Consider the following 25,664-nt stretch of genomic DNA (forward strand, 5'->3'; position numbering starts at 1 on the left):
TAAATTTAAAGTTGAGGTACTTTTATTACAAGAGCAACAAGAAACAATAAAATATTCAAAAATAAATACTATCAGAAAACATTGTTCGTGATTTCAGCATACTTTAGATTTATGAAAATTCACAGTTTGTCAAAAACTATCGTAGTTTAGATGAAAATATGTGCACGCAGAGTTAGCGCCAAGTTTTTTGATTTTCCACTTTGTACTTATAATAGTTATAATGAAGTTATAATTATTATGACAAACTGTACTACTTTCGTTTTAACTTATTTCTAAATTGATATTTGTTGGAATTTTAAAGACATATTTTCTTTTTAAATGCAATAGGAATGACTAAATGATAACATAGATAACATGTTCATTTTTAAATGTTTAAGGAGACATAATAAATACACATGAATACTCGTATTACTTTTTTGTGTAAAAAGGTCACTTCGGATCTTATAAACTAGGTGATAAAATAAGTCTTAAGACTAATTTCTAATTGTGTTTGACTCCTTTGGTAAAGAAAAATAGGTTTAAATGTATTTTTTTGTGTCCCAGATGTTTTCTTACATTGAGTAATCATAAAAATATTACTCTAACGTGATCTTTTTATTTTTAACGCTTAGTTTGATTAAGAATACTAGTTTTTAGAATTATAAATAATAGATTGTTTATGTGTACAGTTGTATGATATTGCTTATTTTATAAAACTATTCGTTTTAATAAAACTACATAATACCCATCGCCACATCCAATAAACTGTCATGTCCATTAAAAACGCTACAGTTTCCTAGAAACCGCTATTTGAAAGATTTTGACACAAATACAGCTAAAATTGACAAAAATAATAAGTACTAGCTTGAGGTAACAACAAGACATATAGCAGAAATAGGCATCTAAAATAGAACACGTTCGATGGCTGCAAGCGTACTAACTGAAGAATTGTCGATATCTGAAAAGATAAAAAGAAAAATTGCATCAACACAGGACTAGTAGTTTTGGAGAGAAATAACAAAATCTCACCCTAACGTTGTGAGTAAAAATAGGTTAAAAAAAACCTAAAAACTTGAACTTATAATCTTGAGAACAGCCCAGCGTTCGTCTTGTTCACGCTAGCAAAAAAAATGTGGATAATATATGGACATGATATTATATTGAAGATACCTTTACTTAGCTTTCTCATCTTTGATCTCTGTGACCTTGGCAGGCTGAGAGTTTGCTTCCAGATGTAATGAGACATGTGTGTGGCGTAACCTAGCCGCAGGAGATATGGGACCATTAGGAGTCCAGCTTTCTTGTCCACACTGAAATGTTTGTAATATAATATTAAACTTACCTTTACTTAGCCTTCTCATCTTTGATCTCTGTGACCTTGGCAGGCTGAGGGTTGTGCTTCCAGATGTAATGAGACAAGTGTGTGGCATAACCTAGCCACAGCAGATATGGGACCATGAGGAGGCCAGCTTTCTTGTCCACGCTAGCGAAAGAAATGGTGGTGAGGGTTGCCGCGCCTGTGAGGACGCCGATTTCGATCAAAGCCTGGAAAATCCAATGGAAATTTAGAAATTGAAAAAGTCCCAAGTAAAAACTGAAATGGAAGAGAAGTAACTTATTGTATGATACGTATGATCTAGCGACAGCTAAAAAATGTAAACCTAAAAACCACTTAGTTCGGTGAGATCTTTATCTAAGGCGCCAAAAGAAAACTTCCGTATTAAGTATTAAAAAAATATCTAAAATCTTACAATAATTTATTGGTAATTAAGGTCTGTTAAGTCCTTTCGAACATTAATAATCCCAAACTGTAAGTCCTAGGTGAATAAGTTCGGAGTAGGAGTAAAAAAACCTCAGATAATAAGGTACGAATACTGACCAGTTTGAAGTCCTTAAGGCCAAAGAAGATGGGTGTCCAGGCCCAGTTCAGAAGCAGTTGGCTGCCGTACAAAGTCATAGGGAGGACGGCACGGTCTAAAAATAAATAGAAAGATATTTCAAACTAAAGTAGGCGCAAAATTATTTTTTCTACTGGCGTTCTAAAACTTCGCCTCCCGTGATTCTAATTTACCTTTTTTATTGATATACTGCTAGGTCCAGAGTGCTATTAGTAGATATCATTATTTGATAAAATATGGTAGCTAGTTTGTAGGTTTCTTCAGGCAGCTATATTGAATTTTATAAACCTACGGAATTGTCCAGTAGTTTCGAAGAGCAAAAAGAGAATATAATCGAGCTGGATATTTTATGGTGACGATTTATATAAATAAACATTTTTTATTTTTTCAGAGTCGTTTTTGAGTACAGTAGTTCCTTCTTTCCTAGTGAATTTTTCATTACTGACTCAAAACAGAAATAGCGTCTTATGACATCAAAGTGGGGTAAAAATTTTGCCAAAATTTAACATTTACTATACTGGACTGTTTGAAATGTCTAGGTAAATCCATCATTCGCGTGATATATATGCTTATCTGTAGATAAAGAACGTGCATATCAGTTTTATATTTCATTGTGACTTTACATAATGCATTCGGCTACAAAGTAGGTAAACAAAATATGAGTTCTAAATGTTTGAATGACGGATTCGTTTCCGTACCGATTTCGCTTCGATATTCAAACGAGATGTTTTGAATCTAAACGAAAATATTATAATAAATATCTTACGTGTAAACCCATCGCATTCCTCCAACACCAAATACGACGCATAACCCATGCCGCTATAAAGCACAGTCCAAGCTGGCCCAAACACCCACTTCGGAGGATTGCAAGGAGATTTCTTCAGGTCATCGTACCAACTCTTCTCTTTACTGTCCCGTTTGATTTGGCCGGCGAAGTACAGGCCGTTCACCCAGCCACCCACGTTGGGCAGGATTACGGAACCGATTGCTGGCCAGTTTGCCATTATGAGGTCTCTGAAAAAAAAAATCAATCCATTTCTAAGATACATCTTGGAAAGCCGTGGACAATACCACCAAGTAAATTTAAAACTTAAGCTTACGAGGTGAAGCCCATATAAACATTTTATTATATACTCGTATTCTATCCTCAGATTACTAATTTTCGTCCTAGGAAATCCTATATTAGTCCGTTTCTAACAACACATGCAAAATGTGTACACATTTAGGTAGTTGATTTTTGGGATTATAAAATACAAAGACTAATAAAATTATTCGCCGCCGAATATATAGATTTCCGTGCCTTTAAAGTACACCTCAGATCGGGATGGTTTTTTTTTTATAAATTTTATGCATGCAGCATGAATCACTTAAAATGTTTTTTAATACTTAAAATATACTTATTAAATCGGTATTAACTTGGCCATGAGTACCAAGACTCTAGCGTGCGTATTTTTTAATAATGTATACATGAGTTTTTAGTAATGTGTACATGTTATTATAATTATACATAATCGTATATACCTATGCACAAGTGCAACATCTTCAAAATATTCCCAATTCATGTTTTATATAAATAACTATTTCCACTAATCAACCAGTTGATGGACACCAATTACACACTGTATGATAAATCGATTACATGCTTACTAGATAAGATTTTGCACTATTAATAAATCAATCAATCAATCAATCAATATCATTTATTGCAAACCATGGTATTACATTACAGATGTTACATAATGAAGGAGGTCGCATGGCACCCCGGTAGGGCGTGGCAATATTGGCTATTTCTTATACATTAGTTATTTACTAAATTATATCTAGTTTATTCCTAAATTTGCTATAGCTACACTGGCTACACACATTATTATATTATAACATTCTAAGTTTATAAATTGTATTTAATTTCGTTGTAGATCATCCTGCATGAATTCTTCGATTGTATAGTATGCTTTTTCTAATAACACGGATTTGAGTTTATTGGCGAACATATTATTTTTCTGTATACACTAATTATAATCAATACACATATAAAAACGCGCCTGTATTCCCAAAATGGGTATGCAGAGCACATAAGTAAAACTGCTCAAATGGCACATATAAGATAATTAAAGTTTAATAAAAAGACATATCTAAGAAAATCAAAAAAACAAACGCTAAAAGGCCTACCTTCGTTGGCTTACTTGGTTAGTTTACCATGCTGATTAATAAAATAACATTTTTTTTTAATGTTTGCATGTTAATATAGAAATTTAATGTAATTGGTAGGTATGTGTGTACCCAATTTCAAAATTAGACATGTCTAATACAATTTTAGCGTTTGTTTTTTTTTTCTTAGGTATGTCTTTTTATTAAACTTTAACTATCTTATATGTGCAGTTTGAGCTTATGTGCTCTGCTTACCAATTTTGGGAATACATGCGCAGGGTATATTTGTGTATGTGTATTGATTATCATTAGTGTATTTATTAAATAGTGCAAAATCTTATCTAGTAAGCATGTAATCGATCAGCGAAGCATAAGCTCTCTGACAGAATTTGGTACCAACATTGGTACCTTTGTTTACAAACAAATAAATCGTTTAAATCGTTTAACACAAAGGTACCATTTAATTATAAGCTAATTTATTGTAGATTAAACATACCATTAAAACTAAAGGTACCAGGTATAAGTTAAACTTAAATAATCAACTGAGGGTTTCAAAAATTTTTGAGTCTGTCAAAGGATGCCAGTAAAATATAGTCAACACAATTTGATTACAATTTACTTTACCATTAAAAAAATAATTTATTAAGGCCTCTCATATACTCCATTCTGTGTGGTAGGTATCAGAAGCATGACTCTCGTGCCCCTTAGATTTAAATAATAACCACAGCACAAGCCTTCTTGAGCTTACCGTGGGCCTCAGTCAATCTGTGTAAGAATGTCCTATAATAAACTACTACATATTAGTACTACTATATATCTATCTGTCTATCTAATAGCAATCTGTGGTGATGTAACATACCTATTTATGATGTCATATTTCTTGTGTTTATGTCTAGTATGACGTCATGAGCATTTCGGGAGCAGGAATGAAATTGTGTATTCATAACTCTGTTTAATAGTAACTTGATTACTGAATACTGAAATATAAATTAAACTGTGAAACTGGCTACAAAAGTATTTAAAAATGTTAAAATTGAATCAGTCTTTACGGTTTTTACCATTTTTGGGCAAGTGTCAATCATTCCAACACCCAAACCCACAATGACTGTTCACTTGTTCAGGCAGTTGAGGCTGCTCAAATTATGTTTTAATATTTTTGCCTTGGCTTTTGTCGGAAAACTATTAGTAATTTATGAATCAGGGTGTTTAGTTTACATATCCTCATTATTGCCTGTGTGGTGACGGGTTAAGAATTTCACCACCCCCTTTCTTCCCGTGGGTGTCGTAGAAGGCGACTATGGGATATGGGTTAAATTGTGGTGTAGGCGAGAGGCTGGCAACCTGTCACTGCAATGCCACAGTTTCGTTTTCTTTTAACCCCTTATTTGCCAAGAGTGGCCCTGAAGCTTTAGTAGTTTCATGTGCTCTGCCTACCCCTTTATGGGATACAGGCGTGATTGTATGTATGTATGTATCCTCATTATTTTCTTTTTCTTTTTTTTTATAATTTTTGTTTATTGAATAAAGTATAAAATAGGTACAAATTAGCCTACAAATAGAACTAAATTAAATCTAAAAAACCTAAATAACTCTAAAAAAAAACCTACTGGAAGAGGCCTCCCCGCGCAACCCCTGGTGCAAAGGTGCTCATCACACTCGCCACGTTACCGCATTGAATAGCGATGGACAGCCTTTGCAAAAGGAATGATTATTTAATAATTCATTGCATGGTTATTTTATGGTTAGCGATTCAAGTTCTGAGTATATGGAATAACCAACCTATGAAATAAATAGAATATGCGAAGCAATAGGCACTAATGATTTGTTAGTTACGCTTGGTTGGGTATGTGGCAGTGGCAAGTGAATAATAATCATTTTAATATTTCTTATGTTCTGAATCTGAATAAATAAAACCCCAGGTGCTTGAATAAATTTACCATAAAATATCATTGAAGTGATCTTAGGTATACCTAACACCAGGCTAGGGTCACCCAGTAGAGTCCAGCAATACTGTTCTGAATGTGTTTTAGTCAAATAAAGGAAGGAGACTAATACAAATAAAAATTTCATAATATCATTAGCAGGCAACTTATACCTACCTGTCTGTCGATTACATATAGCATAAAAACAAGTAGGTAGGTATGTAAGTAGGCATATTATTTTCCAGTGACACACCCAGGAGTCCCAGAAGTAGTGAAATTGTTTAATATTTGTACATACGTACACCTACATCTAATAAGCTGATAAGCAAGATAATTAAATAGCTATTGACCCCCCAGAACTCCAATTATAGATAACAGTAACAATCTGATTACATTACTATTTCAATTTATATCTTACCAGTAATCGAGAGGCCTCCACACTGTCGAATAGTGTGATATCAGATAAAATTAAATATTTATGACTTAGGTGTGACTTACGTAAGTTATACTTAATAATGAGTAATATTTACATTCTAAAAATAACTTGCCGACGCCAACTTCCGTAACTTTTAACACGCGAAAGTTTAACTAAATTAAATGTGATATGTACCTGTTGATGCTCGGTATAAAAAGCCGGTGAAAACTGTAGTGAATACCGCAAAATTCGCAAGAAATAGAAAACTATGTTGTAGAAATCCCTGTGAATATGGCTATGTGGTAAATTTATAGATTGATATAGAAATTATAGGGGCACAAGACAAAAGGTTACTTCTAAAATTGGTAGGCTATGATGAGGTAATCTCTAAAAGTCAGATGCTAATTTTCCGTCCCAATTTACTCTCAAAATTCATGGTATAAGATTTAATAACAAATTAAATCATCTTAAAACTTCACAATCTTCACACTTTTATAGTGAAACTTATTAACAAGGAGAAAAATGTAGAATATATTCTAAATACGAGTTATCAACAAATTTTTTGTATTAATTAAAAACGATTTAGTCCATGTCCGTAGATACTAGTTGCTTGAAATGGAACGTGTTGTTAATTACTTGTCACTGTCACTTTGATCTTGTGATGATGCACGGGATGCACCTTTTGTTTTGATTTGAAATAATAGTTCGTATTATAATAAGATAGGGTCTACATTCGCAGTATTCGCACTTAACGGCCTAGCCACGACAATGGTCTAAGGCGTTTTGCGGCAGCGGCAAGCGGTAAGTCACAAAAACAAAAACGCAGCGCGCGCGAGGCATGCCACGACTCGCGCCGCTGTTCGAAAACGCGCGCGGGTTTCACGGGCCTACCCGCGGCAGCGGCGCGCGGGGCGGCGCGCGACTCGAACAACTGTAGCGCGCCGCGCGGGCGGTGCCACGACATTACAGCGGCGCGACCGGCCTAGGCGGCTAGATGGGGCTAGCGATTCCGCGCGAAACAAAACATTTTGTTTTTATTATGAGCGTCTTGAACCCGAAACCTTTATTTAATGAAAATTGAATTGTACTTTCGCGTATGTAGTATGTAATAATGTTTTCAAACATATTTTTGTATACTATTTATTCGTATTTACTCTTATTTTTTTTCTAAGTGTTTATTTATATTAAGTATCATTTAACTAGCCATAAAATAAATTCCATGTACTTAGTCATCACACATATTCTCTTGTACAAGACGTAATTGACTAATTAAAGCATTCTATGCACTTTAGAGTCATATTCGACAGTAAAAAAACATGTTTTTAAATATGAAAACGTTCTGGCCGCTCCTAGGCCCTGCCGCCGCTTCTAAAAGTACGTGGCATGGCTAGCGCCCGCGCGCGTTTCCCGCGCAGCCCAGCCGCCCCGCTCGCCGCCTTAGACCATTGTCGTGGCTAGGCCGTGGGCGGTGCCACGACATTACAGCGGCGCGACCGGCCTAGGCGGCTAGATGGGGCTAGCGATTCCGCGCGAAACAAAATATTTTGTTTTTATTATGAGCGTCTTGAACCCGAAACCTTTATTTAATGAAAATTGAATTGTACTTTCGCGTATGTAGTATGTAATAATGTTTTCAAACATATTTTTGTATAGTATTTATTCGTATTTACTGTTAATTTTTTTCTTAGTGTTTATTTATATTAAGTATCATTTAACTAGCCATAAAATAAATTCCATGTACTTAGTCATCACACATATTCTCCTGTACAAGACGTAATCGACTAATTAAAGCATTCTATGCACTTTAAGAGTCATATTCAACAGTAAAAAACATGTTTTTAAATATGAAAACGTTCTGGCCGCTCCTAGGCCCTGCCGCCGCTTCTAAAAGTACGTGGCATGGCTAGCGCCCGCGCGCGTTTCCCGCGCAGCCCAGCCGCCCCGCTCGCCGCCTTAGACCATTGTCGTGGCTAGGCCGTAAAATTTATCTGCAGAAAGCCGAAAGAACCCCAGACTACATCAAAACATTTTCACACCCTCTTGACGGCCGGGTGTAGAAATAGTGTAAGTTGTAAATTATACTTTTTTTGCAATTTACAAATACGATGTTTTAGTACTAAACGTTTATAATAATAGTGTTTTCTTGTGAGTCAAATGTTATTACCGATAAGGATATAATTTGTTTTGTGGAGCAGACACTGTTTATTTAATAATAATATTATCAGCTGTTTGTGTAAACAAATGTGTTTTAACTTTAGTTCTCCCGCAGCAGAGTATGTTTAAAAATAATCACAAAAGTTTTTACCTGAAATCAATGATAGAGAAATTAGAGAATAAAAACTTTAATGACACAAACAAGAAGAAATGCCTATATTTTGTTTTTGTTTTTTTCAGTATTTCATGTTGTAAAGAAAGACGATTGTTCTTTACCCTTTTTGTTAATTTCATTAATCTTCAATTTTCATAAAGAACCTTCAGTAAAAATGTATAATATTTAAATTCCAGAATAAACAACAATGCCAAACTGGTCAGCAATCGGAGCCATGCTCTTCCCCAACTTGGGAGGTTGGGCAGGAGCCCTCACCATGGCGGGACAGACAAAGCAGCCGGACGGCAAGGCCTGGTACCAGATGCTGAAGAAGCCGAGCTGGACTCCGCCCAACTGGGTGTTTGGGCCGGCGTGGACTGCACTGTATACGGGCATGGGGTACGCTAGCTATATGGTGTACAGGGATTGTGGAGGCATGACTGGTGAGTCATTCATCTATGCCGGGATGGGGATTCCCTAAAAATATTCTTTGTAAGTAATTTTAACTCTTTAGCCACTATTGCACAAGCCCCTCACTGTATTACTCCAAAATTGGATAGCCTTAAGAAAAATCAAACATTACATATAAGCACATGTAGTTATTTTCTTTGGAACCATGACAAAATATTTTAAAAGAGTTATAGCTTTATTTTTCCCAGACATAATTAATATAATTATATTGTTAATAAAGTTCTTGATGATATTATCGTTTTCAGATAAGGCCATACTGCCTATTGCATTATACGGCGGTCAGCTTATATTCAACTGGACATGGACTCCAGTTTTCTTCAGAATGCATTTAATAGGATTAGTAAGTTTATTTCAACAAACATTTTTCTCAAATAAATCTTGAAGTCTAAGAAACAGTAAGTAATGTTATCTTGCTGAAAGCAGACCTCAAGATTCTGTATCTGTATTGTAGTAATCATAGAGTATATTGAATAGAATGGTATGGTAGTAATCGTCCCATTATAAGATCTTTTTCTAATATTTTGATTTCTTCTGAAGTAATCAAATGCGATTACAACCGATTGAAAATTGAAGGCAGTATACCATACATAACTTAGTCCAGGATTAAAACACTCATAACGTCAATAAATGATGCTATTCCCCCTATAGTTAACCTTACAAGCCCATATTATGGAAAAACGATTCGCTGGCTATGAATTAAGTAGGTATATCTCGCTAGCTATCACGATCAAGACGTTAAGTTCAAGTAATTTTTCCACTTTTAAAATTCGAATCCATAATTTTCCAGGCGTTCTTCCACATGGCAGCACTCGACGTGGCAGCGACGGCCTGCACCCTCAGTTTCTACGAAGTGAACCCGACTACAGCGTGGTTCATGCTGCCTTATCTAGCGTGGCTCGGCTTCGCCACCTGCCTCAATTATTCCATCTGGCAGTTGAATAAGAAGGATAGTGAGAAAAAGTAATAACTATATTATTTGTTGCCACTTACCACGTTCAAGGTTATTTAAAAAACTTGTAAAAAATAGTACTAAAGAGTCAATCTGGGTCAGACGGTCAGAAACTTTGTATGGACATATGAAACTTACGCAGTTGTTATTTACTTTAACATTTAATTACTAAAGTTTTTTACAAGATTAGACGTAAATTACGTCACTTCATCATAAGAACTTATAGCAATTGAGAGAACATTTTTGGTCTTTTATCAGATTATGGCAAAGCGAATTAATTGTGATATCGACCGGTATTTAATAGTAGTACAAATCTAGATGAAGATATGCTCAATGTATTTATATATTGACATCATTATTTTCGCGAAGTCGAATTTAATAACCAAGCTACTATTTTTTTAAGTTTTTTTGTACGCTATATGTATAGTAAATTTCTTGACAGTATATCTTAGCAACTAAGTCATAAATTAAAATAATATCAAATTGTATGTTAATATTTTTAATATTATATAAGCAAGTGCTGTTATTTCCCTCTTTTCATTTTGTTGAGCTCCCCTTGCTGTATGGACGCATCCTTGTAGATCTGCTTCACCTTTTCCTTTCGCATGTTGTCGCTGGAGAAGAAAAAAAAAACATGAAGACTATAAAAAAAAGTTTTTTGCGATAGGAGACAAACGAGCAGACAGGTCGATGGTTACTGCCACCTATGGACACCTGTAGCAGCAGAAGGGATAGAGGGGCGTTGCTGGCTTTTAGGATGGCCGTACGCTCTTTTCTTGAAGGTTTGGAGATCGTGTCGGTTCGGAAATACCGCAGGCAACAGTTTAGCTGCTGTGCAAAAGTGATAAATTAATGTGAGTCTCAGATTCATTTATCAGTATCACTTTTATTGACAAAATTAGAAAAAAAAAGTCTGATAACTCACAAAAAATGCTATTAGAGAAAATACAAAAAGGGGGCTTAAAATTATGCATCTTTAAAGTTACCCTGCCAATTTTTTTTTAAATTATAAATGGGCTTACTCTTGACCACAGACTAGCCAAAGGCAAAGACGTAATAAGGATGGACATGCTATTTCTGCTGGAAATACTCCGTGCGCGTTACGTCACGAGCATGCAACCTTTTGGTGGGACTTTCTTTTTTAGTGGCGCCCTCTTTATCGAGTCAAACCCTGATAAAAAGAGTATATACCTCTGTATCTTATTTTTGATCTTGACTGAAGCGATGTACGCCTTATCCCTCCTGATTTCTCTGAGCGCCCCCTTCATTTCTCGCTTGATCTTGTGTTCCAATCGCTGCCTTTCTGCTGTCTCTCGTGACAGTTTGGAACTCTTACTGCCGGTGAACCTGTCAAAATAAATAAAAAATTAGGTTGTGCTCATTACACAAGTCTGATATTTTCTTTATTAGTTACAAAAAAATATTGTTTAGTTTTTCTCAATTTTTTAAGTTATTCACTTTTATGTTAATGGGTATTTTAGTGACGCGGAAACGCGTGCAATTCTTTTTTGTGTTGTTTTTGTTACAATATTTTTTGTTTAATTTTTCTCTAATTTTTAAGTCCAGCACATTTATTTTAGTGAACAAAACAAAAGAGGACCAGCGAGTGAAAATTGAAAATCCTTCACACGACATCGATTCTGATTCTTTATTAACTAAGGGGAAGGTAGAATAAAAAATATTTCCTAAGTAAAAAGGCAAACATAAAGTCTGATCAGAAATATATGACTACGCGCCATGTTAATAAACTGAACTGTCACCGCATACATGACAAAAACAGCGCTCTCTTGACAATAGTGATATATTTCTGGTGCTTTAATAACTCTATGTATACTTACACTTCCTGTATATCCGGTTCATACAACCTCAGCACTTTCGGTTTCGCCTTCACACTAGTAAGGGGCGTATATGTCTTCACTTCCAAAGTTCCCTTCATATATTTAATAGTCTCCTCAATCGCACTTGCTACCTTCTTAGGATACAACTCAACGTCCAATCTAGTCATCAACTGAATATGAGGATTAAATATACATTCCTGTGCCTCCATTTCACCACAATGCTCAAAAAACTCCCGTAATATCATTATGGAATTATAAACTATTCGAATTTTAAACCCATTGTCTATGGTATCTGTCAACAAATCGTTCAAACTCATTTTCCATTCGCCTTTCAATTTCGAACAGTCGTCTTCCAAATTCAAAATCTTCGCGTCCTTGTGCAAACGGAATGGCGGAACGACTTTTATTGGATTTAAAACTGTCGTTTTTGCGCTCAAATATAATATTCCTCTAATAAAATTTATCGCTGAAGGTACAAATCTTTTTGATAAAACTGTGTATTCTAATATTAAAGTGACTAAGAATAGTCCTCTAGATATAGAATAAGCATCGTTAAATCTGCATGAATGTAAAATTTGAGACATAAACGTCAAAGATGGCGACGTAAGCGGATGCCGAAAATCAGAAGTGGGATACAGTATTGAAATTAATTTGAAAAATATTAATGTATCCATGTTCGGTATTCTTTTTGGCTTCTTTTTGTATGCCTCGTATTTTTCCTTTAATAATTCAGCAAAGAATTTTCTTGATGATACTTTGTTAATATGTGCGATGTCATAAAAATGTTTGGTTATATCGTTGAATATCAAGAATGATTTCATAAGTTCGCCTTCGTTTGTCAGATTTGAGAATAAATCGTTGACGTATTGGAGCATGTTTGCGAATAATCTTGATAGTTTGTCTTTGTTATTTTCGCCGAGACTTGGGTCGTAGGTTTTTATTAGTTTTTGGATCGCTGTGGATTGTTGCGATGGATTCTTTCCTGATAATAATTCCTGTAAATGAGAAAGTAGAAATTATTGCCTAATAAATCTAAACAACATAAGACAACTGTTATATAACCTAACCACAAAATTAAAATTTTGAAAAAACCCCCGTCATCATTGTGGACCGATTTTCATGAAACATGGCTAAGAACACTCCCGACTAAATAACTCAGCTTTCAAACAATAAAAAAAAGAAATCTAAATCGGTTTATCCGTTCGGGAGCTACGATACCACAGACAAACACAGACAGACAGACAGACAGACAGCCAGACACACAGGTCAAACTTATAACACCCCGTCGTTTTTGCAAAGGCTTGAGAGATTTGTCAATAATACATGTAGCTAATAAACAAAGTTATGGAATATAAAGAAGTTATTTATATTTGAAATGGGTTACTAAAAACAACAATTCTTTTTCTCACCTTGAAGTTCTCGTATTCAGCAGTTTTCCCCAAATATGACTTTAATTGTTCATCAATTTCATCATCACTGTCATCCTTAGTCTGTTTATTGTCATCTTCACTATCTGAATCACCAATAAGTTTTTGGCGTTTATTTGTTTCTTTCTTTTGTACATTATTCTGAGTTTCTTCTGGTTCTGAATCATCTTCTTCGCTTGAATCTTCTCCGCTAACAGAATCAACTTTAGACTTTGTTGATTTTTCATTTTTATTAATTTTATTCTTATCTTCCATTTCTTCATCGTCGTCACTTTCACTAGATTCCTCGTCAGAATCATCTTTACCGTTAAAATCTATTTCGTCACTAACTTTACTTTCATTTGCTTTAGAACAGTCATCATCGGTTTCTATTTTCGATTTTGATTCTGCTTTACTTGTATTTATTTTCTTAGTGTCTTGTGTTTCATTCTCTTCCTCACTTTCAGCAGAACTGCTTTCATCATTACCTGAGTTTTCAACTTTACTAGTTTTTATTTTGGTATCCTTTTCCGGTTCATCATCATCGTCTGATTCACCTGATTCGTCTTCTTCACTATCATCTGAATCTTTAAATAATATACTCTTTTCTTTATCTTCAGATTTTTCTTTACCTGCACTTACAACTTTTTTATCACTATTAGTACCTTTTTTACTTTTGGTAGCTTCTTCTTGTTCACTTTCTTCTTCATCACCACTTTCATCATCATCGTCACTATTTTCTTCATTCTCATCATCATCATCATCGTCCTCTGACTCGGTTAAACCATCGTCATATTGTTTTTGGGCATTAGGAACTGAAAAAAAGAGTAACAAAAGTTTTTTTTTTCAAATATTTATTATTTATTTAAACTTTATTGCATAACCAAAGAAACATGTACAAATGGCGGACTTAATGCCAAAAGGCATTCTCTACCAGTCAACCATTGGGTTAAACAAAGACATAATAATATTATGTTGGTGCAGGAGAAATAATATATAGGATAATATTAATGTATAATGGAAAATATAAAGGTTTGAAGTGGTTTTTCTCTGTAATACATTGCTGGTATTTTAATCTTCCAGCCTAATAATATATTTACCTGAGTAGTCCTTGAGTATATGTTCAGGAACGAGAGGCTTTCCGTCCTTGTCGTACGCCAGCATAAACTCTTTTTCATCTTCTAGCTCGAAATTATCATCAAGATCATCTGCTGACCTGAAAGCATTGACAAAAGAAACTTTAAATTAAGCAATATTTAACTTTGACACTTTAAAGCATAGAGGAATAAGTTAGGGAAGAGTTGTAACTCCATTATTTATTTATTTCAAAAAAACTTATGACTATATTACATTTTTTCTTTTCGCCAAACTGGAACCAGTTTGTTGGCGAATAGTGCGCTCTCAAACATATTTTTCTCAAACATGCAATGAAATATTGTCTTTACGTTCCTTAAAATGGGCTGGGAAGTATCGCTTTTTGGGCGCAACAACTCGAGAGGACTGTAAAGGGATTTCATATTATTTTTCAGGCCTAGGCCTACAAAGTAACTTTTTTTTATAAAATATTGTCCTTTAGAGCATTTTTTTTTATTTCATTGTATGTTTGAGAAAAGCACTATACATGCCTCGGCGTGAAAACGGATTCCCGGCCTCTGATGTAATGTACTATTACCTTAATTAAGTTGTTTACCACAAACCACAATGCAACTTACAACTAACATGCGATGCCATACATCAGTAAATACGGGTTATTTGTATAGGCATACTTAAGTGACATCTAGCGACAATCACGCGTCTAATAACGTGAATTATCAGTTAGTTAAGGGCTGATATGATGTGCTCTGTCTGGGTCCTTTTAGAATGTTGGAAGGTACCTGCTTCATTTCAGTCCCCCCTCTGACTGAGAGGGGACTGAAATGTTTTCGAGGCTGAGGCGTAGGGTTAGAGCCGGCATAGTTTTATTTGACGTTCATATGCGCATTGTCAGGTGCCTACTTGAAAAATAAATATTTAATTTTCTTCCTTTTCATTTTTCACCTTACCTGTGCTTCTTAGCGGGCTCAACTTTAGCGGTTTCCTCGTAGTCTCCCCTCATTCTCTTTTCCCTCTCTTTCTCGAGTTGGGCTATTCTTAGTTTTTCTTCCTGCTCTAATTTCTCGTCGCTCTTGATTGCGTCTGATGGCTGAAATATTTATTAATATATATATATATATATATATATATATATATTATTTACACAGTTATTTACGATACAAGTAAGATAGTGATTAAAATAGACAAGAATTGCAAATTCCCTCTTTGCACATGTATTGTACATTTTTATTAAAAAAAATTGATCATAAAATCTAATGACGAAATTACACGAGAATCGGTTGGGAACTGCGACTAGATGAGATATCCGGATATTAAAAAAAAGAAACCAAATTCCGGATATAACAAGCCTACACTGTATGTCAATCAAATATTGAATGTAATAAAATGTGTTTTTTTTCGCACACTTAAATAAAAATTCCATATAATAAATATCATAAACCAGGCAATTAAAAAGAAAACTAAAAATCTAAGTCTAAAGAGGGCCCCTGAGGCATAGTGCCCAAGATGCTGGCAGCACTTCCTCGCTGAATTGCAATACTTATAATCAAAATTAAATTAATTGTTGTTGTATAATAATACCTAAAGTTTAGTTTTTAGTCCAGTTTTAAGTTTCTGTTGCATGCCCTTCCAGGATGTCATAGCCTTACTTACTTGTATCTTATTATGTAACATCTTCATTTTATTGTACATGACCACAACAAATAAATGAAATGAAATACAAATAGCAGGACCAAAAGCAGGTAGGACTTGGCGTCTTTATAGACTTAAAGAAGGCATTCGATACGGTGAGTCACAATATCCTTTTACGAAAGCTAGGACAGGCTGGTGTCGCTGGTACTGCTCTTAAAATTTTTGACTCCTACCTATCAGGACGAAAACAAATAGTAAAAATTGGTGAACATGAAAGCAAACCTTTACCCGTAACGTTTGGTGTCCCCCAAGGGTCCATTCTGGGCCCTCTCCTTTTCCTTATTTACATAAATAGCATCAGTGAAATTGGCCTAAAAGGGGAGGCAACCTTATATGCAGACGACACTAGTCTTTTTTACTTTGGGAACTCTATACATGATATAATTACTGACGTTCAAATCGATTTAAACATTCTTGACAAGTGGTTTAAAAATAATTTACTGACAATAAATGTCTCTAAAACAAACTACATCATATTCGCATCTAAAAACAAGAAAATTTCTCACCACCAACCCCTAACAATAAATAATCAAGTAATAAGTAAAATTGATAATGAGAAGTACTTAGGCCTTATACTAGACAAACAAGTTACCTGGAAATCACACATTGATAAAGTAAAAAGAAAAATTACTTCCCTTACTGGTGCACTACGTACTATAGCGAAATGTCTTCCAACTAACGTGCGCTACATGATTTATAACTCTATTGCAAAGCCACATATAGATTATCTAATTGAGGTATGGGTAACAGCTACAGCTCTACCCAAATAAATACAATACAAAGAGCACAAAATAAATTAGTAAAAGTATTATTCCAATTCGATCCTCTAACTCCGACAGAATATATTTATAAAAAAACTAGTGTTATGAATATACGCCAAACATACACGTATTATACATGCATATTAGTACGCAAAATTTTACAAAAAGATTTACATATAAAAATATCTTTCACGAAAAAACAAAAATTTCAAAGAATAAAACTTAGAAATGCTAACGATCTGATCCTTCGTGCACCGCGTACAAACTACGGAAAAAAAACCATTCTGTATGAAGGTGCAGATATATATAATAAATTTCCAAAAGATATAAAAGACGCCAAGTCCTTCGTTGCATTTAAAAGGTTGCTAAAGCATTATATTATTACCAATAAATAGCCCTCTCATTTTTTTTTTCTCTCATATTTCTGTATAAATATTTTTATTACTATTTTTTTTTCTCTTGATTCAGTAATTAAAAACTGTAATTATTGTAATAAATAAAATTTAATTGATAAAATAAACAAATATTTGCATAACAAAACATCTTACAATTTACAAATCGAAATAAGTTAAATGAAGCGCTGTGTCGCCTCCATGCTCTTTATATCCATGTTAGTAGTTCTTATCTCTGTTACTAAGACGAGCCGGTTCGGGCCGTAGCAACTACGCTCGCATTCCATTGTGCATTTATCTTGTTTTGTTGTCGATTTACCCATCATAGAAAAAAGTGAATTTAGATTTTTCTTGTGTAATATTCGTTTAAGTAAAAAGAATAATAATATTATATTATTACCCCTTAAGTAATAATATTATGTGTACCAAAAGTGTTAAGTTATTGTTAATGTTGTAAGTTATTAGTACTTAATTGAGTGTGCGCTCACCGCTTAAAAGATAAGTATTGCATGAAAAATAAGAAATTCTCATGTAAGTGAATATTATGTATTCTTATGGGAAATAAAGATCTTTAAACCTAAATATGTAAAGTGCAACAGACATCTCATTCAAGCACGGTTCCATGATATAGAATTACGTCCTTTTTACACGTTCTGTAAGTGCGATAAGAAGGCTCCAACATGATAGACATCACATTAGTGTCACAGTATTATAAAGAGTACTACCGTACAGTATGGCCACTCCGCACCCCGCTGAAAGTGCCGCACACCCCCTCTCGGTTACCTCACAGTTACCGCCTGTCAAAAACGCGAACAGTCGACCTGTCATATCTCACTCATACAGGCATGGTACGCGTTCACCTACACGAGCTTAGACTGTGTGCTAGGAACGCGCCTCTTTCATACATTTGATCGCCAGTGTCCGAGATGTGCTAGTGTCCTAAACCCACTGTAGTGTTTAAAATAAAATTAAAATTTTGAAAAACCCCCGACCGCGACATAGTACACCAATTTTCATGAAACATGGCTAAAAACACTCCCGACTAACTCAGCTTTTAGACAAAAAAAAATAAATCTAAATCGGTTCTTCCGTTCGGGAGCTACGATGCCACAGACAGACACACACACAGACAGACACGTCAAACTTATAACACCCCATCGTTTTTGCGTCGGGGGCTAAAAATGAAAGTAAAATACTCACCGTGCCCCGTTTCTCAAAACGCAGCTCCCTCATCATCTTATCATAGTCCTGGCTGTTTTTCTCTGCCTTGTTCAGCACTTTGTCTATGGCTGATTCCTCTTCTACTCGCATCCTGTAACCATGAACAACGTGTTTTATTTTTACAAGCTTTTATTTAACTTGCAAGGTATGTAATTATGTATGTTCGGGTAAAGTCTTGCGACTCATTTTTGAAACAGATATCTTTAACCAAATGAGCTGGAATTTTGCACATAGGTGGCCATAGGATCTCTGCAATGAATTTTTTTTTTTTTGAGAAATGTCGTATTCCCATCGAGTAAGGGGTGTTTAGAACCATCTTGGAGAGCAGTAGATGACTGTTGAAAGAAAAGTACAGTCGGCAATAAAAGTTTGTGCCAAAAACGATTTTTTGCGAAAAATCTTTTTATTTCGAAGTTTTTTTGGCTAAGCCCTGTTAGTTTATAACATTTATGGGCATTTTCAGAATTTGGGACCCCCCAATTAGCGTAAGTCGTTAACAAAAATTAATTCACTGTCAATTTTGTGACGAATTACTTTGACAGTAACTCTCTACAATACTTGATCCTCTTTTTCAGAACTTACTTCTTAAACACAACTGGCTGCAAATCCTTCCATTCACTGTCCAGCTTCTCCGTCAAGTCCAAAGTCTGTTCTTTCTCCTTCTGCTTCTCTGCTTTTCTCTTCTTGGACTCTGCTATCAGCTGCTCGATCAGATCCTTGTGGGACTTGGCTCCGTCTTTGTCGGACTTGGAGAGTACACCGCCACCAAAGTGGCCTTCGGAGACAAAGTCATCTGAAATGGTGGGTAGTTGGGTAAGTACAAAAAAAAAGCTAGAAGTATAGAAGATAATTGGTGTAATCAAAATTATGTTATATAGTTTGACAAATCACGGGGAGAGGCCTTTGCCCAGCAGTGGGACACATAAACGGGCTAAAAAAAATGAAAAGAAAAAACCGGCCAAGAGCGTGTCGGGCCACGCTCAGTGTAGGGTTCCGTAGTTTTCCGTATTTTTCTCAAAAACTACTGAACCTATCAAGTTCAAAACAATTTTCCTAGAAAGTCTTTATAAAGTTCTACTTTTGTGATTTTTTTCATATTTTTTAAACATATGGTTCGGAAGTTAGAGGGGGGGGGGGACGCACTTTTTTTTCCTTTAGGAGCGATTATTTCCGAAAATATAGGACTGTCGGATAGGACTCAGAGAGTAGTTATTAATGGAACTCATTCGGCGGGGTCCCCGCGGTAGCCCTCGGAGTGCCTCAAGGTTCAATTCTTGGTCCCTTCCTCTTTTTAGTATATATTAATGACCTACCCACTCTTGTTAAAGGCAGACATGATATAGTGTTATTTGCGGATGACACTTCTCTTATATTCAAAGTGGACAGGAAGGAAAATAGCTTCGACAGTATTAATGATGCCCTATCAACTATAGTTAACTGGTTTACGGCAAACAATCTACTTTTGAACGCCAAGAAAACCAAATGCATCAAGTTTGCGTTACCTAACGTCAAGCAGATAAATAACAGCAAAATCCAAATAAAAGGTGATACGCTGGAGTTTGAAGACCAAACTGTTTTCCTGGGAGTCACTTTAGACTCAAAACTGCAATGGCACGCACATATTGCTACTTTAGCTAACAAACTTAGTTCAGCTGCCTACGCAGTAAGGAGAATCAGACAGCTAACAAACGTAGAGACGGCCAGGCTGGTATACTTTGGTTACTTCCATAGTGTTATGTCGTATGGAATTCTGTTATGGGGTAAAGCCGCAGATATTCAGACGATATTTGTGCTGCAAAAGCGAGCTGTACGTTCCATATATGGACTGGGCGCTCGAGCTTCCCTAAGAGAGAAATTCAAAGAGGTGAACATTCTTACCGTTGCCTCTCAGTACATACTTGAGAATATTATGTATGCTAGGAAAAACATCCATGAATACAAGCTTAACAGTGATATCCATAACTATAACACTAGAAACAAACATAAACTTGCCGTGCCCTTCCACCGTCTCCGTAAGGTTAGTACGTCTTTCGTTGGGAACTGTACACGTTTTTATAACAAAATCCCCATTGATGTAGTGAACTTGCCACTCGGCAAATTTAAGTCACATGTTAAGCGCTGTTTGCTAGGTAAAGCTTACTATACGGTAAATGATTTTATAAATGATAAAAATGCCTTTAAGCCAGTAGCTTGATTATGGTAGCAGAAGTTTGTAATACAACCGTACTAGTATCCAGTAAAAATGACACAGCGTAATTTTTCTCATGTGATTGTATTGTATCATTAGTTATGTTAGTAGGACGCTTAGAGACCTTATACACCTCTAAGATTTTTGTTTTCATTATATAGCGTAGTTATATAAAATTTATTTAAAGTATGATAGTACACTGACCCTTAGAGACCTTTACATCTCTAAGTCACGTTGAGCATGTAATTAGTTATGTATAGCTATACTAGGCATTGTTGCCCTCTTTAATGTCACCTACAAGCTTAATGTCGTGTTTCACTGTGTCGATTTTTCTTTTGTCAATTTGCTGTTAGCTTGAACATGTCATGCTCGCTTAAAAGTCTTTGCTTACGGTGGCGTGTTGATCGGGTCGCCACCTTCCCGAATGGAGGTTGAGGGAGGCGATGGCTGAGATACGCGTCATACTCGTGAACGGGTGCTGTTTGTGGAGACTGGTCTGTTCAAGCTTACCTGGGCCACATGTTTTGTTAGATTATTTAACTTTACTTTTGAGCGGATTGCGAGACACTACATTCGGTTCTTGTAAGAATTAAACTTAAGTAAGTAATGTCTTAAGGATGACACTAGAGACCATCACGTTGTCGTTTAATTTAGTTAATTTTAGCTTTTGGACACTTAGAGACTTTATACATCTCTGAGATTTTGATTATATTTTATTTTAAAATAGACTCCTTACTTTAATGACCTTGTTGTCGTTTGATTAAGTTAATGTTAGTTTTTTGGACACTTAGAGACCTTATACATCTCTGAGATTTTGATTATATTTTTAAACTTAATTTGTAACCTTGATTGGCCCTTATTTGTAAACTTGATTTGTTCTTTAATGATTGACAACTAGAGACTTGTACATCTCTTGAAATGTGTAATTTAGCTGTTCATTTTCTGTATTTTTTATTTTTTTTTGTATTATTTGACAAAGGTTTTTACTTTTAAATATTTTAATTTTATAAAATTTGACTCTTGGAGACGCTATACATCTCCATGGATTATTTGATTAAGTATAATATTTTTACTTGTAATATTCAGTATTTTACAACTATTGAAGTATTATAGATTTCTTTTATCTTTGTATCTGTTTGCACTTTCTTTATGTATTGATTATAGTTAGTAATAATATGACATTTAGAGACTTTATACATCTCTAATTCTATATCAGTGTATAGCTACTTTGCTTATGATTAATATTTTTAGTTAATATTTCTATTAATTTCATTTGTTTAACTTTAATGAATACTCTGTAATGTTGACATGTAAAAGTGCCCCCGTGGCCTATTTGCTGAATAAATGATTTTGTATTTTGTATAATATTATTATTATCAAAAATCGATCTTAGTAAACCCTTATTCATTTTTAAATACCTATCCAACAATATATCACATGATGGGGTTGGCACGAAAAAAAAATCAGCCCCCACTTTACATGTAGGGGGGGTACCCCAATAAAACATTTTTTTCCATTTTTTATTTTTGCACTTTGTTGGCGTGATTGATATACATATTGATACCAAATTTCAGCTTTCTAGTGCTAACGGTTACTGAGATTAGCCGCGGACGGACGGACGGACGGACGGACGGACGGACGGACGGACGGACGGACAGACAGACATGGCGAAACTATAAGGGTTCCTACGTTGACTACGGAACCCTAAAAAAGTTTGACAAATTAGAGGTATTTTGCGCTCATACAAATTGTTATCAAGTAATTGTACTAAACTTATCGGTTTAAGAGATATCTTTGAGTTGCTGATTAAGGTCTTACCATCCAAGCCCTTGAACCCTGATTCGTCTTCCTCATCCGAGCGAGGGTCATCAAACTTCTCTATCTGTTCCAAAGTTTGACCTCTGAAACGGGAATAAAATTCAGTATTTATAAAATGCATGGTCTTCATCAGCAGTCCTACTTATAAATATTGCTTAAAATAAAGGTTCATATTTTGTTTAAATTGCCTTTCTAGTTAAATACCAGGTTGGCAAGCATGGTTGTGCGATAAAATATCAGGCCGTCCCCATCACACTATTTGTAAGTTTGATAGGGACGACCTGATGTCTTATCATTTATCACCAGGGAGCGTACTTTTCGTGCCGATGACATCAATTTGACGTCACGCTCCATATAGGGTGATCACAAATTGTTTTATTGTAAATTATTAATTATTAGTCATCAATCATTTTAAGTTATGAATTTCTTTGCATGGTAATGAATGCAAGAAGGATGTTGTGCTTTACGTTAGAGATAAATTCTCTTTTCTACGTATTTATTGTAATGTGTGGTTAATAAATACTGTAACAAGACAAATTATAACCGCGCGCGACCTTGAGCGCGTCACAGCAACGAGCCGCCGAGCGCGCCCGAAGATCTGCGCGAGCCGAAGGAATCAAATAAAAGGCCGCGTCCGCGCCGCATCAAATGAGTTAGCGAGCGGCCGCCTTAGCGATAGGTTCACAGACTGTCCTTTGGCGAGTCACATTGGGCTGGGAGTTCGATAGCCCACATGCAGTCTTCTCCCAGGCTCGTTAGGTCCCTTGGCGACAGGTTCAGAGACTGTCCCTTGGTTTTCTACATCATGAGTTGACAAGCTCAATTTTGTCAACTACCCACTCTTGTAAAGAAGAAGTTGCATCTACCCTACATTATTTTTCTAAAGTACTCTACACATAAAATGGGACTACGCGAAATAAATAAGGAGGCAAACGACGTATCAACTACAAAGAGGGTAGTAACAAAATACTGTGAAGACGTCAGCAAAGGATTTCACAGTGACATTGCAGTTGTTCTCAATGTACTACTGAACCACCTTCACTCCAGGGGAGGGTTGATGAACACCCTCTCATATCGACGAAATTGGTGAAGATCTCAGACATCGTGACACAGATCCTAATATCCTGGTATACTCACGGGACGTCATCGAGCACCAGAGGGAGAGAATGTAACACTATGGATCCTGGTACTCTCACGGGACGTCATCGAGCACCAGAGGGGAGAATGTAACACTATGGATTCTGGTACTCTTACGGGACGTTACCGAGTACCAGAGGGGGAGAATGTAACAAGACAAATTATAACCGCGCGCGACCTTGAGCGCGTCACAGCAACGAGCCGCCGAGCGCGCCCGAAGATCTGCGCGAGCCGAAGGAATCAAATAAAAGGCCGCGTCCGCGCCGCATCAAATGAGTTAGCTAGCGACTGCCATAGCGATAGGTTCTCCGACTGTCCTTTGGCGAGTCTCGTTGGCTCGGGAGTTCGATAGCCCACCTGCAGTCTTCTCCCGATCCACCCTAGGGTTTAGCTAGTGCCTTGGCGATAGGTTCACAGACTGTCCCTTGGCTCTTTGCACCTATAGTGGATGAGCTCAACCTTGCCCGCCGCTATAAGGTTTTCCGTAGCTAGGAAGTACCTACCAGTTTGAATGACCTGCTATGTATGCAATGTACCTATACCTAAGTACCTATCTTTAATAAATATACACGTTGACATTGGCGTTTGTCTTACCTCCTGGTCGCCTACCCTACAATACTATTTAATTAAATTTATTTATAAAAACAAATCAAATAATTTTATTCACGTTTCACATTTCAAGTAGGTATTATTTATGCCACATGTAAATGGACTACTGTATTTGAAGTTATTTGTACACGATTAAAGTGATTGACGACTAATGATTAATAATTTACAATAAAACTATTTGGGATCACCCTATACGGAGCGTGACGTCAGATTAATGTCATCGGCATGAAATGTACGCTCCCTGTTTATCACACAACTATGCTTGCCTGCCAGACCTAATATTTTGATCTAAAGACTAATGACAGACCAGGGGTCACCATTTAAGTTTTTAGGGACTGGAATGTAAGTATAAAACCCATAACCACCACAATAATATTCAACTGTTCAAATTCTTCACTTCTTCAAGAAACTTCTTCAAAAGAGATATCAGATTTCTGACCTGATGGAAGAGACTACCTGGAAAGTGTGTTTTCTTTTTAAAGTGAAACTAGTGTGACTTCCAACTGACAGTGTTAAACGATTAACACTCATTGACAGCGTTAAATGTTTAATGCTCAGTGTTGCCAACTCGAATTTTGAAATACCCCTTCCTATTTTCATTTCCGCATTACGAAGTTCCACTTCTTTCGCGAGGAGGGACTCCACACACTATTTTTTTACCCTTTCGCCTGCAAATAAAATCTCACCTGTGTGTCAACACTTCATCATCGGCCAAATTGTAAATATTCTTCCTGCTATGTTGCTTGGCCCGCTCCGCAGCAAACCGGGCGACCATCCTGTCCTCCGCTGACAACTCACTGTTCTTCTCGCCTATACGCTTGTCTATGAACGTGTTCGTTTTGTGCATCAGCTTCATTTCTGTACCGAGGGTTTCTTTTCTCTATGGCAAAAAAAAACATAGTTACAATCTTTCCACTTTTGAAATGATTTATTACAAGAGAATTATTTAGTTCTAGATATATAAAAGTTCAAAGTAAGAAGATATAATTAGTTAAAGTATAACAGTAAAAAACCTATAAATTTATAAGACAATGAAGTAGTTAGATATTCTTTACAAATATTTTTATTCGTTTAGGATTACCTTTTGTACAGCTTTAGCACGTGAAACACCAGGCAATCCCCTGTCATGTTTGGTTTTCTTTCCCAAAACCTTATGTTTTTCTCTGTTTATGTGAACTTCAAATGGATTTAACTTTTTCTTGTTCGCCTCCGCTTTCCTCTTTTGCTGGGCTCTATCTGCTGCTCCGGCATTTCTCTTGTTCTTTACTTTAGCCATTGGTAAATAATATAGGTGCAATTTTATTAAAATAACATAAGTTAATTTAAATTTCTCTAGAGTGTAGGTTAGGAATTGTGATTATGACAACTGTCCACGCGTGGTTTTGACATTTTAAAGAAGTATTTCAGTTATCACTTACAT

At 35.7% G+C, this 25,664-nt stretch overlaps 3 protein-coding genes across 8 annotated transcripts; 1 reads left to right on the forward strand and 2 right to left on the reverse strand.

Moving 5' to 3' along the window:
• LOC125238273 (translocator protein-like) lies at positions 1 to 6,715 on the reverse strand. Of its 3 annotated transcripts, none has more exons than XM_048145553.1 (5): positions 6,558 to 6,715; positions 2,644 to 2,891; positions 1,859 to 1,953; positions 1,322 to 1,524; positions 1 to 937 (listed from the first exon to the last, which is right to left on the reverse strand). In XM_048145553.1, the coding sequence occupies exons 2-4, from the start codon at positions 2,879 to 2,881 to the stop codon at positions 1,324 to 1,326; spliced, it is 534 nt and encodes a 177-aa protein (XP_048001510.1). In that variant the 5' UTR covers positions 2,882 to 2,891; positions 6,558 to 6,715; the 3' UTR covers positions 1 to 937; positions 1,322 to 1,323. The 3 variants fall into 3 exon arrangements, with proteins under 3 accessions (XP_048001510.1, XP_048001511.1, XP_048001509.1); XM_048145554.1 differs by lacking the exon at positions 6,558 to 6,715 and adding an exon at positions 6,366 to 6,496; XM_048145552.1 differs by lacking the exon at positions 6,558 to 6,715 and adding an exon at positions 3,399 to 3,495.
• On the forward strand, positions 6,396 to 10,616 carry LOC125238274 (translocator protein-like). 4 transcript variants are annotated; one of them, XM_048145556.1, is made up of 5 exons: positions 6,396 to 6,445; positions 8,357 to 8,426; positions 8,868 to 9,113; positions 9,387 to 9,481; positions 9,929 to 10,616. In XM_048145556.1, the coding sequence occupies exons 3-5, from the start codon at positions 8,879 to 8,881 to the stop codon at positions 10,103 to 10,105; spliced, it is 507 nt and encodes a 168-aa protein (XP_048001513.1). In that variant the 5' UTR covers positions 6,396 to 6,445; positions 8,357 to 8,426; positions 8,868 to 8,878; the 3' UTR covers positions 10,106 to 10,616. The 4 variants fall into 4 exon arrangements, with proteins under 4 accessions (XP_048001513.1, XP_048001515.1, XP_048001512.1 ...); XM_048145555.1 differs by lacking the exon at positions 6,396 to 6,445 and adding an exon at positions 7,080 to 7,111 and having other exon boundaries at positions 8,341 to 8,426; XM_048145558.1 differs by lacking the exon at positions 8,357 to 8,426 and having other exon boundaries at positions 6,415 to 6,445.
• Positions 10,574 to 25,615, reverse strand: LOC125238272 (nucleolar protein 14 homolog). Its single transcript, XM_048145550.1, has 11 exons — positions 25,326 to 25,615; positions 24,931 to 25,124; positions 22,499 to 22,581; positions 19,075 to 19,285; positions 18,472 to 18,583; positions 15,377 to 15,516; positions 14,435 to 14,550; positions 13,338 to 14,149; positions 11,929 to 12,923; positions 11,282 to 11,437; positions 10,574 to 10,704 (listed from the first exon to the last, which is right to left on the reverse strand). Exons 1-11 carry the CDS (start codon positions 25,518 to 25,520, stop codon positions 10,614 to 10,616), a joined length of 3,105 nt encoding a protein of 1,034 aa, XP_048001507.1. The 5' UTR covers positions 25,521 to 25,615; the 3' UTR covers positions 10,574 to 10,613.
• Between the last annotated feature and the right edge of the window lie 49 nt (positions 25,616 to 25,664).

The sequence above is a fragment of the Leguminivora glycinivorella genome, chromosome 23, assembly GCF_023078275.1.
Source record: "Leguminivora glycinivorella isolate SPB_JAAS2020 chromosome 23, LegGlyc_1.1, whole genome shotgun sequence".
Taxonomy (NCBI): Eukaryota; Metazoa; Arthropoda; class Insecta; order Lepidoptera; family Tortricidae; genus Leguminivora; species Leguminivora glycinivorella.

Excerpts from the sequence above, each read along its gene's own strand:
- LOC125238273 (XM_048145552.1), bottom strand. The coding sequence starts at position 3,439 with ATGAATTGGGAATATTTTGAAGATGTTGCACTTGTGCATAG. Across the intron at positions 1,954-2,643 it reads GGAATGCGATGGGTTTACAC|ACCGTGCCGTCCTCCCTATG; the intron begins GTAAGATATTTA and ends ATTTATTTTTAG. Across the intron at positions 1,525-1,858 it reads GCCTTAAGGACTTCAAACTG|GCTTTGATCGAAATCGGCGT; the intron begins GTCAGTATTCGT and ends TGGATTTTCCAG.
- LOC125238274 (XM_048145556.1), top strand. The coding sequence starts at position 8,879 with ATGCCAAACTGGTCAGCAATCGGAGCCATGCTCTTCCCCAACTTGGGA. Across the intron at positions 9,114-9,386 it reads GGATTGTGGAGGCATGACTG|ATAAGGCCATACTGCCTATT; the intron begins GTGAGTCATTCA and ends TATCGTTTTCAG. Across the intron at positions 9,482-9,928 it reads GAATGCATTTAATAGGATTA|GCGTTCTTCCACATGGCAGC; the intron begins GTAAGTTTATTT and ends ATAATTTTCCAG.
- LOC125238272 (XM_048145550.1), bottom strand. The coding sequence starts at position 25,520 with ATGGCTAAAGTAAAGAACAAGAGAAATGCCGGAGCAGCAGATAGAGCC. Across the intron at positions 25,125-25,325 it reads GTGCTAAAGCTGTACAAAAG|AGAAAAGAAACCCTCGGTAC; the intron begins GTAATCCTAAAC and ends TTTTTGCCATAG. Across the intron at positions 14,551-15,376 it reads GAGCCCGCTAAGAAGCACAG|GTCAGCAGATGATCTTGATG; the intron begins GTAAGGTGAAAA and ends CAATGCTTTCAG.